Genomic DNA, 18,565 nt, shown 5'->3' on the forward strand with positions numbered 1-18,565 from the left:
AATGGAGTTTTTCAGCCTTTACCCACAACCCCTCCAATCGAGGAAAAAGCGAGGGGTGAAATAAAAGAAGGTTAACTGCTTTATTTTACTCCTTTGGCAGTTTATGGGACAGGGTTAGCCCCGAATCAATCTCCACCGCCACCTCCCAAACATCCGCAGCTGCGGGCTCGCATGCCAACGACGAAAACCTGGCCGGCCTTTCGCATTCCGAACTTGAGCACTAGTTCTCCGTTGTTCCTCACCCAATATGCGGAATGCGAGATACACGCCTTCAATGATTGTTTTTTATCTTGCTTTTTTGGTTGCAGCCGGTTTCGAAGCTTTTGCATGGACACTCTGGCCTACGATACCGTGACTTCCAAAGGAATATACTGAATCGGGAACCAACAATACACGTTAGAAAGTATTTATATTGGACAATGTGCCAAGGACTGTCATTAATGTTGCTTTCTAGCTCCACATCAGAGGCACAATGTCATTGCTAAATCTGTTCTGTTTACCTTCCAATAATGTATGATGCTAGCAATGGATTACCTCTAATGTATTGAAGCCCACAACTCGAAGCTCGAGGAGTTGGAGAAAGTTATGCGGGTAGCTAAAACAGACTGACATCCAGAATTTGAGGCTAGCATGCAACCCACCAATCACTAACGTTGGGTACCCCCTAACCGCACCCCCCTAACAACCGCACCCCCCTAACAACCGCACCCCCAAAAATCTAACAACAAAATTCCGAGTTTCGGAAATCGATTTAAAAATAAAACTATGAACGCATAGAAATACAATTATCTTCAAGCTCTTTGTTACGATCAAGGTATCGGGTAGCCTGTTCTTATGGTAAAGTACAGTGGGTTGAAGCAACTGAGCGTCTGACTGGATAACTGGGGTTCTCAATGACTGGGGTGAAGTTATGATCAATTCCTGGGTAGGTAGTAAGTTGGAGACAAGTTGATTGCTGTTAAGCAATCCTAAGCTAAGTCTATTTACATGGTAAGAAGCGTGTCTTATATAGATTATATCCCAAGTGTGATCTCTTTTGATCTCTATAGATCACTTGAGATCACTTCCTTGGCTGTCACGTGGAGTCACGTGACTCCTTCCTTAGGTAATACACTTTCTGCCGGTCGGTGTTTTCTCTGGGCGAGTATCGTCAGGAGGGGTGTGACCCCGCCTGGTCTCCCTGGTACCGGCCCAACTGTCTGGTCGTAACACTTATCGACGTCAACTTGGATTTGTTAGCCAATTTTGCTGTTCATCGGTTATTGGGAAAAGGAAATTTCTTTTTTGTTATAAAAACGGCATATCGAAAGCATTTACAACAAAAATTATCCAATCTGGGTGGCGTACAACGGGGTTATGGCCGGTAAATTTGGTTAAACCACTTTTAAGCCCTTTTTTGTTAGAAAATAGCAACGCCAACGTTATAAAAAGTGAAAACAACGGTTTGCAAAGGGACAAAACACCGGAAAGCCCAACCCAAAAAATTAACGACCCGTCTCTACTTATTTGGAAAACCCCTAAAACGACCCGAGACGTCCGATTTCAACTGCAAAAACTTTCCCAATCCAACAAAACCAACGCTACTTCACGTCTTTTATTTGCAAAAGTCCAAAAAAGCTTCGAAGCCAAAGATACCCTTTTGGCTAGCGCCCAGCAAAAAATCAGCTTATCGGAAGCACAACTGGAGGCAATACGGCCGGCTAAAAGGAGGAGGGTGGTTCCGGATCCAAACGAGCTTTTGGTTAACAAACAAAACATTATTGGATTGCAGGAAAATGATATAACGTGGTTTATCAGTACCCCGGCCATATCAGTACCCCGGCCACTTTTCCAACCGGCCAAACTCCCAACGTCAATTATAACGCCAGCTTTATTTAATTTACCTCGATACAATCGGAAATATATACATCGGACATTTCTGCATCCTCCTGACAGGTGCGTGCATTGTGCCCTGTATTCCCGCAGTTGCTACAGCGCTGAACGGTCGTTAACCTTCCAATAGAACGACCCCTATTTTCACGTTCTTCCTGCTGTACCTGTTCCGTAACGTTCTTTTGTTCTAACAAACCTTGTATTTCTCCAACCGTTGCTGACCCTTCTTGACGGATTTGTGTTTTTTTGGCCCTTCGTCGTTTGCTAAGCGCTTCGTTAGCCTTCCGAAGGTTGCGGACCTCTGCTTCGAGAAGTGTGTTTCGATAAGCAAAAGATTCTAATCCCTTCGCCAGTTGCTTTACTGCTTCGAAAATAGGAGTCGGAGAGCTGCTTTGATGACGGCTAATTCGATTTTCAACAAGCGTAGATTGGCAAACCGCTTCTGTTGGGTTGTGTGGCGTTTGAGAAACCCAAATATCGGTATTGGGAAAAGCAGGCTCTTTGGGTGACGGCGTCCGCAATTTTATATCCAGCTTGGATATAACCGTTTCCGGATCGAAAGGGATAAGTCCGGCCCCTCGGAAACCTCCGGCCATATTTTTTTTCGTCATTGACTTTTTATAGGCCGCTGCAAAGGCTAAAAAGAACTCGACTTTGCTAATACTGGTGATGTGGGCCCGGATAAAGTCGTTGATTTCTTGACCGTACGCCCGCTTTAGGATACTGAATATTCCTACGTCAAGTGGTTGAGTTAGGTGAGATGAATGAGCAGGCAGGCAAAGCGGAATAATGTTGTGATCTTTGCAATAGGTTTCGAATTCGGGCGACTGGTGGCTGCCATGCCCATCGAGTACCAGCATCCGATATGCGCCCTTTGTCCGCGATTTCGTACAATTGTCGAAATGTTGGATCCATTCCAGGCCTGTTTCGTTGTTTGTCCATCCATTGGGGGTAGGTTTGATACGCCAGGAAGCCGGAAGACCGCTTTCTGTATACCAATTCGCGAGATGGTAGGCGCCTTTAACGATGAGAAATGGAGGCACATCGTACCCGTCGCCACTAATGCAGCAGATTGCCGTAGCCCATTCTCGATTGCCAGGCTGTATTCGTTTGCTTTTTCCGCGTTTTTCTGACCCGGCCACGACCATATGGCCACAAATCTGGCCCATCATAAAGCCGGTTTCGTCGAAGTTGTAGATATCGCAGTCCTGGATACCGTATTTGGCCCTCATGTTGGCTACTAGTCGAAACCACGCGTTTAACGCGTCAGGATTTTCGCAAAGGGCCCTTTGGAAGTCGAAGGCGCGAGAAAAACGCGTCTTTAGCTCTGTACGTCGTTTAACGAAGCGATAAGCCCAAAGCTTGCCAACCGGTCGCGTATTCCGCATCGCGAGGATATAGTCGGCCATTGCGGCCACGTCAGCGATCTGAGGCGGAAATCCTCGGGAATCTAGGTCCAATATATACTGGACGATTACCTCCTCTTCGCTTTCCGTCAATTTTTGCGCGCTGGGCCGACGATTGGCCAAAGCAGCGGCGCCGTTTATTCTGTCTTGTAGGGTCGTTCGGGCTACATTGTAAGTTTTGGCGACTTTTCGAATGCTGGACTTTTTGTTAGATCGAAGCTCATTTAGTGCTAGTATAAATCTTCCATTGTTGATGGGAGAAAAAGCGCGTGTCGCAATTGAAAGATGGTGTTGAGCTCAAAAGTGGCCGGGGTACTGATATGGCCGGGGTACTGATAAACCACGTTAGAAAATCTGGAACCTTTAGCTGATGAAGAAGAGGTTAATCAACCGGAGAAGCTTGAAAACAATTGTATTTTTGTGCGTTGGTAGTTTTATATTTAAATCAGTTTATAAAAGTAGGCATTTCGTTGTTAGATTTTAAGGGTGCTGAACAGGGGGGGTGCCGAACAGGGGGTACGCAACGTTAATATGAGCGTCCCACTGCTGTGGTCTATATTGGAAGGGGATCCGCCTCAATCTGTATTCCTTCGGCGATATACTTTGATATTGTTTTACATGCAGATAAGTCAACTTGACGATGCTGGCGTCAAGAGGGAGCTGGAAAAAATTGGGGATTGGAAGTTTTGCATCAGGAACAACAGCTCTATACGAAAGATGAGAAAAAAACAAGAAGAAGGGAAAGCATGGTCTGATCTATGCGACTTAAAGAGTCACTGGGGTCTAGAAAGGTATACACTTCTGTCTGCGGTGCCCGAGGACACTCAAGAAGCGCCAATATGAGAGATGGCCGAGGGGATTCAATCGCAAAACTCAGTATTGCTACAAAGCCTAAATGACGCCAGACGGCTCTGCGCCGCATTGCTCGATGAAAGACTACCCAATCACGACATCAAATTATCGTTCAAGGCGTTTTTAAGTTTGGATCCAAATCAGCCAGTACAGATCCCCAGGTTCTAAGGGGAACACTCCACTCCTAGTTTTCTAAGGTTTTGGCCCAGAATGGAGCTTCATGAATTTAATTAGCCATTGTTCCTTATCTTTGGAATAGTCGCACAAAATGACGAACGAGGCTGTCTATGAACCCTTGAAGACTTGGCTTTTGATGATACATCTGCGGCAGAAGCAGAAGTGGATTGGCTGTTGTTGCAGATCCTGACATTCATCAGAGAGCCCGCTCGTTCTCGTTGCCAGCGATCGGCGACAACGGAGCTGACATGCTTGCTGACAATACTAACGGGCAACGGGAACCGATGCGGGTGGTTAATAGGCTAGCAAGCGTAATGGCTGGTGTGTTTTTAACAGGTGAATAAAAATAATGGAGATCTCTCGACCAAAGAAACATGACCACGACTGTTGATGCCTGCATTCGTGGCAGACATGATTATAATCGTTCTTCGGCCTTTGAGGAAATGACACGACAGTTGCCTCCACTTGCGTGTACGCAAGTGACCAAACGTGTAACAATTCTCCATGTCACGGTAGAGTGTATCGTGATTCTAGCACAGTAATTAGTTCGGGGCGCAACAGACCTTCAATTTTGCCCATGATTTGCCTACCGAGGATTATGGCGAGAACAGCTTGCGCAATGTTGACTCTCGGGCAGGCTTACTGGCAATGGGGCTTGTGTGTCCAGAGGATAGATTTGGCCTTCGGGGGTAACCTGGCGTACATGGGTTCTGGACCTAGTGCCTGAGGCTGCATCCAAAACCTGCCTTTGTGTTGCCGCAGCCCTATCCATACGCGAAATACTCAGAACAGTAACCTTCCCGGCCTGGCATCCTTATATTACTGGCTGTTTACGGTCAAATATGCCCAACTCTCGGCTGTGTCCGCTCCCATTATTCTTATTCCAACTGGATGTCATCAATGAGTTATTTTCTTCGCTGCTTATGCCGATCTGGATATTACCCCTGCTAGCCCAAGGATCTCAGTGTTGGCTCATCCTAATTCAGTCAATCGTGCTTGCCACTGTTCAGCCACTGGGCATTTCCTCCAGGCTGTTGTGAATGGGGAATATCATTCCGATTGGTTGCTTCTGCTCACCAAAAAGGCTATAGTGCTAAAGTCTATTAACTTGTGGCGTGTGCCGTGGTGCCATTATTTGTCTTGGCTTAACTTACCGCGGGCCCACTGTCATGAATTCGTTCTCTTTCACCGTTCTTTCAAACCTTCCAACGTCCCCAGCGTCCCTCTCCGACAGAGAGGTTTCATTTTTTACAGCAGAATTTTCGACTCCGCCCGCTCTTTTGCTGCCCTCATCTATAGAGCATTCGAATTTTGCTCAGCTACACTTACAAATATACCGGCGTTCGCTCCGAATTTAGAGCACACGTACAGCACAAGGAAAGGAAAGGAAACGGTGAGCCAGGAAGGTTGAGCCTCTATAACTACGCCTTTTATACCTTCATCCCTGTTCACCATCCTTCACAATGCGCTTCTTGATTGCCGCCGCGGCCTGCATAGTAGTCAACACGAGCGTCCAGCCAAGAACATGGTCGCTGTTAGGCTGCGAGGCGACGGCCACGATAGCGGCTGTTCGTTATTTGTCCCCCGGGCCGTACCGTATACTATAACCTGCACAGTATCTCCTATAGGTCAGTTCTTGGTATGCTGGCAAGGCGCTGCTTGCCAGCATATATTGCCCTGGACATGGTATGGAGTGATATTCACCCGGATTCCATCGTCCACGGTCTCTACTGAACTAGGTCCTGTCGTGCAGAGTGGTAAAATCTGCGGCGCCAAATTCACAGACTCGCACCCAGGGAGTGTTGACTTGATCGCATGCAACAGCCTTAGGCTAGGTCTTGTAACTCTTGTAGATTTTCGACCAGGCTTTGGGTCGCCCTGTCTCTGCTGTTGCTGCTAAGGTGGGGCCAAACCTTGTGCATCTGTCCAAAGACCCAATTCCTACTTTTGCTATCAAAACGGATTGGGTCTACAACGGTCTGTTTTAGCAATCTCGACGTCAAGGTAACAGTTCGGTTAGATTTCCCAACAGAACTTTTGGTAGAGGATCGGAAATTTCCCAAGTGCATGTATGTATCCACAGCATGTAAGCCTTCGCGCCTGATTTCAGGATCTCCGGGCTTGCACGAGCTTGGCGGCCACGTTTGATCCAGGGTTGTTGCTCAGGGTCGGACGCCTTCCAAGAGCTATCTATCATACAACACGCCCTTCTCACTTTCCCTACAGTCTGTCAATCCCACTGGTACCAAGCGCCCGCGCCATTCCTCAATGATGTTAAGATCAGGGTACCGTGCTTGTCATTCAGCTTAAAAGGGGCGTGTGGTGCAGGCGACTTTTAGCTATCTTGGGGTGGCTAAGCATTTTGGTGACAGAAGAATCCGCCACCGCATCTACTATGCCGGGCAGGGACTGCTCGAGTTGCGCCACTGGATTGGGTACTGTAACCTTTGGCCACTTTCTTGCTTGTTTGGTTGGAAAGTCCGCTCTATATAACCTAACTTTTGCCGCGCTACAGTCGTGAATGGTAGTCAACTCTATAAATGCCGATTATGGTGAATACTGACTTCGTCTTTGGTCACAGCGGCTTTACCATGCAGGCAGACAAAATACGATATCCTGTCTGACAGCCTCCAGCATGACAGTTCTACCTTTCAAGTCTGTTATCGTCAGGCCCAAACTGGCACTAGCGCCTGAGCGGCCACAGCTGCTAGAAGGTAGGTCTAGGCATCAAATGATGCAACCAACTCATATATTGCCAAGACTGAGATCTAAGCCACAAAACTACAAAACAGACGAGGACCGTTTTGAAGTCGCCGACCCCACTCAGTTCTTCACCTTTTAGTGCAAATGCAAACAAGATCGTTCCTCGTACAGAAGGCAGAGATCTCCATTCTTTGCCTCAAGGAAGCAACTTTTGAACAAGCAAGCACACATGAGGTAATGTCAGTAATAATTAGTCATTTGTCTAAGCTTTTTACAATACACGTAAATTTCCATGTTGCCCAGTAGACGACTTTATACCAAGCCTTCTATCATAGACTACAGGCTTACCTTCAACTTTTCTTAACCACAATGGCAAGCACAGACCCTACCAGAGCTCTGTGCTTCATCATTGAGGAGAACTTTGCCCAAAAGCAAATGCTGCGGGAGAAGTGTGCTATCATTGAAGCTCTCCAAAACCAAGTTCAAGAACTACAGATCGGTAATGGACTACAGTATCAGACGATTCGTACCCAGCACAAAATAATCGATGGATATCAGGCTGCAGACACGAGAGATAAAGCATTACAGAATTCCAGAAGTGTTGAATCTCTTGATTTGAAAAGCAACAGGCTTGGCTCTCCCTGACTCTGGCCGCTTTCGCACTGCGCGGCGCTGTGCTGTTTCGATGGAGTGAACGACAGTTAGGGTGACCCATTACAAACTAGTCGGTCTATCCTCGCTAGTTCTTGGAGGCTGCCCCTGGCGCTTGTTTATTCACAATTAGGCCCTTTGTTGATCTCTTTGTGGCGCATTCATTGTCTTGATTCTCCTTTAACCATTGTGTTTGTTTGTCGTCACTCAGATTCTACCTAGACCCAACAGCCCTGCTTCTTGTATTCTCTGAGCTCAACTCTGTAACGCAGAGTCCCTGTTGCTGTTGATTTGATGATAGGGCGTCCTATCGTGATCGCCCACTTGAGGCAATGGAACAGGTTAACCCCTTAATACATGCAAACTGTTTTTGCTTCATCTATTGAAATGACCTCTGTCTATCTTTGAACACCTCAAGCAAGCAGACCTAGCGACTAAGATCAGGGCCACTCCGAAACTGATATACCTGCTGTGCAACCGACTGTGTCGATACTAGCATCTCCGCTCGAGGTCAAATATCGGTTCATGGCCTCCGTTGCCTCGAGCAATGGTACAGGCTGGTGTGAACCTTATCCACCAAAGAGTTGGTTTTCTGTATATTCCTTCGTGCAACTACTACACGGCTTGAATTTTAATAGATTTTTTTCTCTTATTCCGTATAATGGAAGAACCCGGAAATCATGGATTCCTTGACCGGTTCCAATGGTACCTGTTACGGATTGGCGTGCCTGGGCGACTGCCAACTGTGACTAGCTCCACCTCACGTGATAACGCGTTAGGGTTTCGTTTGTTGTTTGTTCGCTTATGCGCGTGTACGCGATTGGCACTGCGGGCCTTTCTTCTTTCTTTACACTTACCTTTAGATCTTCGAATAGAATCGCACCTATATTGCAGCCTTGTCTCTTTGGGATCGCTTTTTTGACAGTACCTACATGCCATTAACGCCATTTCTTCGTAATTTCCAATTACTCGTTACCTGTCCCCGAAGCCCACTGAGAGTAAATAGCTTAGGTACTTTCGCTCGTTGAATTTAGACCATGAGTACTCAACACCTCCCTTTCTTAAGCTCAAACCATTAAGGATCGATAAGCTGAGGAACGAAGGATTGGGGTATTGGAAAGCTTCGACTATTTCTGGCCCCCAAGCCTCCAGGTTTTGTCCCGTTCCAGCCTAGCCTCCTCCAACCTGCTTTTTCCGTCATTTCGCATGCGCCCATATGTATTCTTTTATGGTCAGGAAGCAATCCACCCTCCGTGGCAATCCGAGCAAAACCAGTCTGGGTATCACCCAGTGGCGCACTGACCTGTGAGGCTTACATCTGCCGTATCAGCCGCGAACAAAAGCCCGAGTTCCTCGCCCGGGAAGCGTGAGACGAACCTGCCCTCCGGGACTGTTGTACATGTACTAAAAGTAGAAGATAGATTAACTCAAAACTGTTACAACCCTGCTGATTCAATCATTGATCATTTCTTGCTAACTATCGGGTGGTGTGAACATTCTTCGCAGCCAGCTTGGGCTTCTTGGAAACATACATTGTAGATATTCCTGACAGCTAGTTTGAGCTATTGTATTTGGCAGTCTAGGGCTTATTCAGTTTTTGCTGTTGCCTTTGAAAAATTGCATTGGATAGTGTGCATATTCCTCAAAGCACACTTTGAGCTCTTTCGCTTGGCAACCTGTGGAGTGTGTGTATGTGCTTCGCGATCTGGGGGTCCTGAGCGGCGTTGATGTTTGAGCCTATTCGTACTTTTCCATTGGCAGTCCGGGTTGCAAGGGTACGTTTGGAGCAAATCTACCTTTCGCTTTTAGTGCATAAACTCAATGTTTAAAATTGGGGACAGCCTGACGCTACTTGACTCTGCTTAACAAGGCGAAAGAAGATCCTGGAACTCTTGGTCACAAAAGCATCCAGGTCTATTGCCGTGGCCGGCCCAGGGAACTATGGACGCCAAATTTGGGCGAGTTACACCAAAAATCACCAGAACAACCTTACGACATGCAACTGACAATCAATGGCGTTTACTGAGTTCATGTCTCATGTTCCGCCGATATTTGTACGCGTTGAAGCTGTCACGGCCAGGGTAAGCATAGCACGGAAGCTAGTCTATTGGCATCTATCGACGAAGATTCTACTCTGAGCAGAGGAAAGGAAACAAACAAAGTTCTAAGCTTGACGCGACGTAGATAAAGGTATCACCCTGGTGAGTCGTTGGTCAGGGGTCAGGGTTAGGGTCTGGTCATCTCATGTTCTAAATGTCACACTACCCCCTTCCAAACCTCGTATGTCGACGCAGGAGATCATGCGAGGCTCTTGTCAAGTTAACCATGTCGTCGCTTTTTCCTTTTAGCATTCAACTCTCCATGCTCTGCCACATTATCCTCCTGATTCGGTTCGTCCAACTTATCCTCGGCAGCGGCTTTTATCCAGATTGCCAATCGCTTCGGCGGTCCTGCGGCATCTTTGTACTTCTTGTGGAAGTCGTCAAGGGCTGTCGCTGAATTCTTGAAGTTTTCAGCCGGGTACCACGTGTCGTCTGGATCACATCCTTGCCATGCGACCTGGTATTGCAATGTCTTACTCCGGCCAAATAATCGGGACGCTAGAACTTTATCGACCACAAACTCTGGTTCTCCGTTGATCTCTTCTGGCGGAGGCGGCTCTCTTTTCTGTTGTGGTAATGGGTCCATTGCGGCTTTGCGGAGGCGGTCTGCGTGGAACAAGTTTTTTCCTTTAAACGATTCAGGTACGTCCAGAACATAGCTATATCCTCGTTCTTCTAGAATCTGCCATGGTCCGGTCCACTGTGAATCCAGTCTGGTCGTCGGTGCGGTCGTCGGAAACCCTTTTTTCTTGACGAAAACATAGTCGTTAACCCCAAAATCTACTGGTCGCCGCTTTTTGTTGGCTTGTTCTTCCTGCCTCGCCTGCGTTTTTAGCGCGTTTTGGCGAGCCAACTCTTGGACTTCTTTAGTCTGGCGGACGATCTGCAGCGCTTTTCGTTTCTGGTCTGAATCAACGGTCGTGGTTGGCAGGTCGGTGGACAGCGGGTTTCGGGGTTCGGTCCCGAGCACTACCTTTAACGGGCACATACCAAGGCTGGAATGCCACGCGGCGTTGTGGGCAAAATCCAAAGCAGGCAAATGTACGCTCCAACTGGTCTGGTATTTGTCGATATAGAACCGCAGCTTTTGGTCCAGTTCCTGGTTGGTTATCTCTACGGCACCTTGTGTTTGAGGGTGCAGGGCGCTGCCGTGTCGGTGTTTAGTACCCGTGAGTTCATTTATCGTCGCCATAAATTCGGAGATGAACGGCCCGGCGTTGTCGCTAATCCAAACGAAAGGTAGTCCTAGGAAACGGTATAGGTATCGGTAATATCGGGAGGCCAGGATTTCTGCTGTGTCGGTCTTCTGGCCCGGGATCGTGGCTATCAGGCGACTGAACTTGCAAACGAACACCCACACGTAGTCGTATCCGAACTTGTCTTTGGGCATGTCCTTTCCGTCGACTGCTACATGTTCCCAAACGTAATTCGGTATCGGTAGCGGATGCAATAGGCCCGGGGTCTTGTCGTGTCTACCTTTATTTCGCTCGCAGTCGTGACAGTTTTTGATGTATTTCCGAATGGTTTGACTCATGCCCTCCCAAAAATACCGTCTTTTGATCATTTGTATCGTCTTGTTCTGTCCTGCGTGGGCGAATATTTTGGGCTCGTGAGCTTCACGGATCAGAGCGGTCCTCAAAAAGATCTGTCCGTCTAAAGTCGTTTCCGGGACGACTAGCTTTCCTTGGTGTTGGCCTAGCTTTTGCTTTTCGTTCTCTTGTCGTATTAGGTCTACCAAATCTGCGCCGCTCACCACGTGGGCGTTTGGGTCGGCAGTGCTGACGGCGGCCACCGTAGGTGTGATCTTCTCAGGTGGGATTAAAGTCATTGTTCGTTCTTCTTTTTCCCGAGCTTTAACTGTTGGAAGGTCTGCCGTCTTGCGGGACAGGGCATCGGCGGCTATATTGTCTTTGCCGCGGCGGTACTGAAACGTAATGTTGAAGTTGGCCAGGAAATCTGCCCAACGCACCTGCCGAGTCGAAAGGAGTCGTTTTGTGGAATAGTAAACTAAAGCTTGGTGGTCTGTAACCACGAAGAAGCTTGTCCCCAATAATTCTGGTTCGTAATGTTCCAGCGTTTGAACCACTGCCAGCAGCTCTCGGTCTTGGATCGGGTATGCGCGTTCTGCTGGGGTCATCGTTTTTGAGAAATATCCCACAGGTTTCCATTCTCCACCCGGTTGCTGTTGCCAGATTGCTCCGCCGGTCGCGTTGCGTGAGGCGTCGGTTTCTACTTTGGTCGGTCGGCCTGGGGTGAAAAATGCCATAACCGGTGCATCGCAGGCTAAACGTTTCATTTCCTCAAATGCTCGCCTCTGTTCTGGCCCCATAGCAAATTTGGCGTCTTTCTTCAACAGTCGGTTCAACGGCTCAGCGACGCTGCTGGCATGGTGGCAAAACATTCGAATGTAATTGCACAATCCCAAAAAGGAACGCACGGCTGTTTTGGACGTGAGGTCTTCGAACTTCCAATCGCTAATTGCCTGCAGTTTGTCTGGATCGATACGGATGCCCAGACCTGCGTCCATAACGATGCCAAGATAATCGACCGTGGTAACGTTGAATCGAGACTTTTTAATATCTCCCTGGAGGTCGACTCGGCTTAATCGGTAAATAACCTCTTCTACTTGGTCCCAATGTTCTTCTTCGTTTCCGTCGGAATAAACCAAAACATCGTCGGCGTATGCGCTGGCGAACAAGTCCAAAAGTTCATTTAGCTGAGCGTTGATAAATGACTGCCACCAAGCTGGGCCGACCTTTAGCCCAAAGGGAAGCACCTTCCATTGAAAGGTGCCCTGTCGGGTGCGAAAAGCAGTGAGGTACTCTGAGCCAACCGCCATACGTAACCGGTTGAAAGCTCGAATAATGTCGATTTTTGTAAACCTCTTTGCATTGCGACAATTAAAAATAGTTCCGTTGACATCCGGGGCTGGTACGAATCGATCTTTCAAAAACTGGTTGATCCATCGGTAGTCGGTGCAAAAACGGCGTTCTTTGGAGTGTGGTTTAGGTACGAACAGGACAGGCGCTGGGTCGGCCTGCATACAGGGTTCGATAAACCCAATGCGCAGCAGCTCGTCGACTGTTTCCTTTTCGAGCGGCAGGAATTCCACAGGTGTCCTGTACGTCGGAGGCGATCCTGTTTTCGGCTTGTCTAGCTCCAAAATTACATCGTGCCCTGGGCGATGTGGAGGCAGGTTGGTGGAAGCTGCTTTCGAAAAGAATCCCTCCAGGTGAGCGAGTCGGGATGGCAGTTTGCTTCGGACCAGTTCGACATGGTCGGGGTCTTCATCTTCCGGGAACGGGATTGGTTCTCCCTTGTTGGTTTTCCATTGGTACGAACGGCCGACGGCAGATAGGCTGATGGCGGGTTTTTCGGGTCCAATTTCTAACGTGATGGGCTGCGTGGGTATTGGGCACGATTTCCATCGCTTTTGTCGGGGGTCGGTGTCCAGTTTGTGTTGAAGGGCGGCTATGTTTACAACGTCTCGGTCCTCACCCAAGACGACCGGGGTCGTTGGTCTGGGTTCTAAAAAGGTTGTTTGGCGCCACGGTCGTCCAAGTATTTGCACCCTTTTGGTTTCCCGTTCGAATGCTCGGTCGCGCCGCTCTGCATCGGCTTGTGCAACCGGATCGGGCTTGTCCAACATGTTCGGAAGTCTAATGGCTGGCGAGAATTTTGCCAGCGACGGTGTCCTTTCAGGCCATGCGAACGTTTGCGTTTTCGGGTGGATCCAAACATCCTGTTCAACTAGCCAATCCTGCCCAATAAACATATCATGTCCACTTTCCGTCACGTAAAACATTTGGTTGCTGAACCGGCGTCCATCGATTTCCAAGGTCGCTTTTAGTTTGTGCGTAATGCGTCCTGCGTCCTGTTTGCGGTAATCCGACAAAAGTAGCGGGGTTTTTAACCTTTGAAGCCGGGCTCCTAGCCGTTCTGCGGCTTGTTCAGCGATTGCTGGGCTGATCAAAAGAGAAATGTCTGCTCCGGTGTCACAAAGAGCTTTAACTGATAGTGCTACGCCATTAACCTGTATCTGAGTTCGAATGATGAAAGATTTAGGTCGTGGGTTACTACCAATCTGAGCTATCGTAGACATCTGGACCACCGAGGAGGCTTGCGGCGGTCTCACTCTTTTCCCGATTCGTCTGTGGTTTCCGAATCTAAGCTACTCGTTTGTTGCTTCGGCTTCACTGCTTTGACATCCCTTATTCTCTCTTTTTCGGGACAATCTTTGGAATTATGGCCACCCCTTCCGCACATGAAACAGGTGTTGGCATCCCAATGCGCCTTTTTCTCCTCATAAGTCAGTGAGCGACCGGCCTTAGCCATCGTGATTGGTTCCGTTCTATCCCCTTGATAATCTTTGGGCTTGTAGCGCGAACGGACTTTCGTCGAAGCTGTTTTCTGCCTGCTCCGGGTCTCGTTCTTCGTGCTGGTCTTGTCGGTGCTCTCTCGGTCTTTGCGCCTTTCTTGTGCCAGTTGGTTGCTGTAGACGGCTTTGGTAACGTACTGGCAAAACGTCTCGTAGTCTATGTCGATGTTCTCACTATCGTGCAGCAGACGGTGATCGAGGTCGGCGGGTATACATCCCCACAAGGTTTGCTTCCAGTCTTCTTCCCGAACCTTTGCTTGCTGGGCTAGTGAATTAAACGTGGCAATAAACTCGTGGATATCTTGGCCCTTGCCTAGCTCAAACTCGTGTTTCTTAAGGGCTTCTCTGGCAGCTATGGACTGGTTGGGGTCGTGGTACATGGATTCTAGGATTTGGATCATTTCGGCTGCTGATGAAAAGGGGCGTGTAACTGAAACGTAACGAGTAATCATTGCTTTCTCGGCTTTGTCCTCGAGCAAATTCATCAGGTAACGCATCCGACTTTTCTCAGTCCTAAAAATGGCGACATCTTCTTCGAATTTGTCGGCCACCTTTATCAGCCAGCTATCAAATTGCGTCTTGTCTCCTGCGAACTTTGGGGGTGAATCGGCTCTGGCTTTTGCTTTGTCATTGTAAGCAGGGTTGATGCCGCCTGTTCCTTGGAACTCGGTAAAGGCTGGCCAAGCGGCCATCCCTTTTGCTTTGAAACTCGTTCCGCCGAATGCACTTTCCACTGATGGCTCTCGGTGCCTTAATTCTCTGTAGGGCCTGGGGCTGGGTGTGTCGTTTCTCAACGCGTTTCTTAGCCTAAGTATTTCCGCTTCTAGCCTAGCGATCTCGCTGGCTGGGTCGTTTGCGTCGCCCATCATTCTGGGGTTGTTTTCTTGTGCGTTCACGTTGAGCTCCGGGGACCGCGAAGAAGATGCAACTTCGATTTCGTCCTCGACACTGGACTTGGTGCCTGGGCGAAAGTCTGTTTCGCTTTCTGATCGGGTCGGGTCGTCGATGGGGCGGTCTGTTTGCTCCGTCTGGTTCGTAATCAATCTTTGTGATTTCCTGCTCGCAGGTGGATGGTCCTTCAGCCTGGGCATAGGTCGGATCGGTCGTGGTCGGGGACTGGAATTGCCGTTCCTGTCGAACTCCGGTCGGGTCGGGTCTGTCGGGTGCGGATTTATTTTCGTCGCTCGCCAGCGGCGTAAAGATAAGTTGTTGCGCCTTATTTGTTAATCGCTAGGCCAGCGATTCTTTAGAGAGTAGAATTGTGTCACGGCCAGGGTAAGCATAGCACGGAAGCTAGTCTATTGGCGCCTATCGACGAAGATTCTACTCTGAGGAGAAGAAAGGAAACAAACAAAGTTCTGAGCTTGACGCGACGTAAATAAAGGTATCACCCTGGTGGGCCGTTGGCCAGGGGTCAGGGTTAGGGTCTGGTCATCTCATGGTCCAAATGTCACATGCCGAACGGCACCTTACAATACTGTTCCCTGTAGCCCCTTCCCTCGTTCTGAGCGCAGGACTCCGAGGGCCAGCTTTAGGGCAAGATTGGTTCAAAAGAATTTTAAACTCAGATCCCGTTCTCATGGAGGACGATACCGAAGAAATCCCATCAGAAATGCTTAATCGGGTCGACCAGACGACTCCTTCATGAACCACCTAGAGGCCATAGTATGACAACGTCAAACTCGTCACACCGCTTTTTGATACATCGATCGAGGCTGTTCCCATAAACATAGTCCGACAAAAAGCACCGGTGCAGCTCGTTAAGGGAGTAGTGTTAGGCATAAGCCGTTTCGTTGCTCCTCGACCTTCCTAAGAGCTTCGTGCGACACCCAACCTCACACTGCACTGTACAAAGCCCAGAAAGTTCTATCAAAATCCGAATTTGCTGCCTAGCTTGATTGACACGAAGTTCTTTAAGCTGGTTAAGCATTGCATGTTTGAGAGCTTTCCAAGCCTCAAAAAGATCTAAAGTAGACTTTTTGAAATGTCCTTTCAAAAGCGCATGGATGCCTTCGACTCGAGAGGTAACCAGATTATTAAAATGTGGGTGTTGGTCAAACCCAAGCTTTAACCGGTTTTTCTTTGTAAGAATCCAGACATGTTGATCTGATATATGCAACTTCGTTGCTATGGCCGGCAAAGTAGTGCTTTTCGAACCCGACAGAAGACGCCAAGAGGTTTCTGGCTGATGTGGGCTTTGAAGCTTTTGTAAGCAAACAATCTTGATCCAGTATTTGGTTGATACTAATGAAAGTAGTTGCACCCTCATCACATTGGGTGGTCTTTTGTTGACGCACATGTCAGACTACTTTGGCATGCTTCTCGATACCTGGCGTGCGAGCGGGCGGCACTGAGGTTCGACACACCTGCGTCATTTTGCATTTATTTGGTTGCTCTTTTCTCTTCTTTCGTTCTTTCCTAAAGATTCATTTTAAAGGAGGAGCCCAACCAATTATGGTTTAGGACTGGTTTTCAACTAACACGTAATGGTTTGCCGACAGGTTTTCGGCTGAAAGAGATGGGGCCTCTCCCTGCAGATCTAGACCGTCGTCCTCTTCGCGAAGGTTGGGCTTGGCCACAGGCATCAAGCCTTTCGAGAGGCTTCGCGAGTCGCTGCACAGACCCAAGACCGCGACAGGTTCCCGGGGCTGCATCGACGAGCAGAGGCCAAAGAGAGCAGCAACTCCAACCGACTGGAGACCTTCCACCGCTGCAGACAGCCCCCACTCATCCAAATTCAAAGAAGGCGGCTTCCACGGCCGACTTGCCCATGGAGCCATCAAGATCGGGTCGTTCTACCGTCGATTACTTCCCAGCCGACGCCAGGAGCAGCACTAGTCATAGCAGTGGCTCCTTAATCCGTTCTGCTGAGCGGAGTCCCATCAGCCCACTGGAGCCCATACCCGAGGTTCAATCGGTTATGCGCTCGCAGTTCAAAGAGCTCAAGTGGGCAGATGAGCAGAAGAAGTCAGACCAGGATCAGAAAACGGACAAGCAGGCCCAGAAGGAGCCAAGCGAACAAGCATCTAAGAAGGATCGAGAGTCGTCAAGGTCTAGGTCTGATCCCAGACCTGCTGCGGCAGGCAGACGACCCTTAAGACCATTCACGATTGACAGAAGCGGAAGGCGACCATCCGGAGGTCTCGTTGGGCGATCCACTGCCCAGGTTCATGCTGCCCAACCCATAGGGGCTACCTTTGCACCCTTGCCATCCGTTAACACGATCCTCAGGCCCGTCTCGTCGGCCGCGACAGCCAAATCGCCCCTGTCTGCATCACCCGAGGCGCCTCTAACGGCGACAAGCATTGCTTTTCCCATTTTTGGAAGCATGAACCCGCTCCCGGCGCTCAGGCGGGCCATGTCGGACCTGATTCCGGAAAGGCCGGCATACCCTTACGATCCACTACTCGACAACTACGCCCCTGAGCAGCCCTTCCACATCCAATGGCGCCGCGGCAGCGTCGATGGCCAACAATCGCCTGTAACGACCCACATGGCCTCGCCACCCATAAGGTCTCAAAGGAGTTCAGCTTCCACTCTGCCCTTGTCGTTGGATCCCAACATCATGACCACGCCTTCTGGTGCTTCTCATCCGGGACGACCGTTTGTCACTGAGTCGATTGCGCGATTTGGCCAGCAGCGATGATTTCTTCGTTTAAATGGTGCTTAATCGTTAGGGGTCAACAGCTGCGCGGATTTATAAAAGATTCCGAGGAGTGTATCAAGTAATGCAAAAAGCCCGGCGCTCCTGTAGTCAGCTAGAGGTCGGGCCCGGAATGGCTGTAAGGCCCACCCCCGCTTTTCGTATTCTTTTGACCAGGCAGCCGCTAAAGGCAGGCCTTTCCAATCCTCGAGTTTTGCAGAGACTGTGATCATAAGATATCTTAGCGTAGCAAAGCTGCTCTTTGATGGGACATGGAGAGATCCAGAGATTTTAAGGACTAGGTAGACACATTAATTAGAACATACTTGGAGATGCAAAAGGAAAACCAAGAACAAAAGACCTAATGGGTTACGAGAATTAGCTCTTATATTTAAATCGGATTGAAAAGAACGTTTTTTGATATTCGATTTTTGTAATGGCCAGTTAGTTTGGGGGTGGGAGGGATGGGGTACGCAACGTTAATGGATTCGAAATGGGCGGTTTGTCGTTTAAGCGCGGTTCATAATTTACATCGGGCCGAACAACCTTCTACCTCAGTGCCATGGAAAGTAAAAGAGAAGCGAGGAAGGCGCCGCAGTAATGGATGTTGAAGATGAAGAAGCATCCAGCACCGACTGATGTGCGGATGCGAACAGAGGGCAGTTGCTTCATTTTAGTGTCTTCGCAAGCTGCGGTGGATAACCTTATAACGGCGACCTCTATTACTAGTTCCGCAGAATGTGGCGTGACGGATGTTGTGGCGAAGCCCTAAAGTCTACCC

The 18,565-nt window shown here is 48.9% G+C and overlaps 4 protein-coding genes across 4 annotated transcripts; 3 read left to right on the forward strand and 1 right to left on the reverse strand.

Annotated features, from left to right (window-relative positions):
• Positions 1-6,702: 6,702 nt before the first annotated feature.
• PpBr36_11140 (uncharacterized protein) lies at positions 6,703-6,828 on the forward strand (the record flags this gene model as incomplete). Its single annotated transcript, XM_029898243.1, has 1 exon — positions 6,703-6,828. One exon carries the CDS (start codon positions 6,703-6,705, stop codon positions 6,826-6,828), a length of 126 nt encoding a protein of 41 aa, XP_029743357.1.
• A 551-nt stretch (positions 6,829-7,379) lies between these two features.
• PpBr36_11141 (uncharacterized protein) lies at positions 7,380-7,655 on the forward strand (the record flags this gene model as incomplete). The annotated part of the gene is made up of 1 exon (XM_029898244.1): positions 7,380-7,655. One exon carries the CDS (start codon positions 7,380-7,382, stop codon positions 7,653-7,655), a length of 276 nt encoding a protein of 91 aa, XP_029743356.1.
• Positions 7,656-16,659: 9,004 nt separating this feature from the next.
• PpBr36_11142 (uncharacterized protein) lies at positions 16,660-17,787 on the forward strand (the record flags this gene model as incomplete). The annotated part of the gene is made up of 1 exon (XM_029898245.1): positions 16,660-17,787. The coding sequence occupies one exon, from the start codon at positions 16,660-16,662 to the stop codon at positions 17,785-17,787; it is 1,128 nt and encodes a 375-aa protein (XP_029743359.1).
• A 546-nt stretch (positions 17,788-18,333) lies between these two features.
• Positions 18,334-18,456, reverse strand: PpBr36_11143 (uncharacterized protein; the record flags this gene model as incomplete). The annotated part of the gene is made up of 1 exon (XM_029898246.1): positions 18,334-18,456. One exon carries the CDS (start codon positions 18,454-18,456, stop codon positions 18,334-18,336), a length of 123 nt encoding a protein of 40 aa, XP_029743358.1.
• Positions 18,457-18,565: the final 109 nt, after the last annotated feature.

This window comes from Pyricularia pennisetigena (genome assembly GCF_004337985.1).
Source record: "Pyricularia pennisetigena strain Br36 chromosome Unknown Pyricularia_pennisetigena_Br36_Scf_16, whole genome shotgun sequence".
NCBI lineage: Eukaryota > Fungi > Ascomycota > Sordariomycetes > Magnaporthales > Pyriculariaceae > Pyricularia > Pyricularia pennisetigena.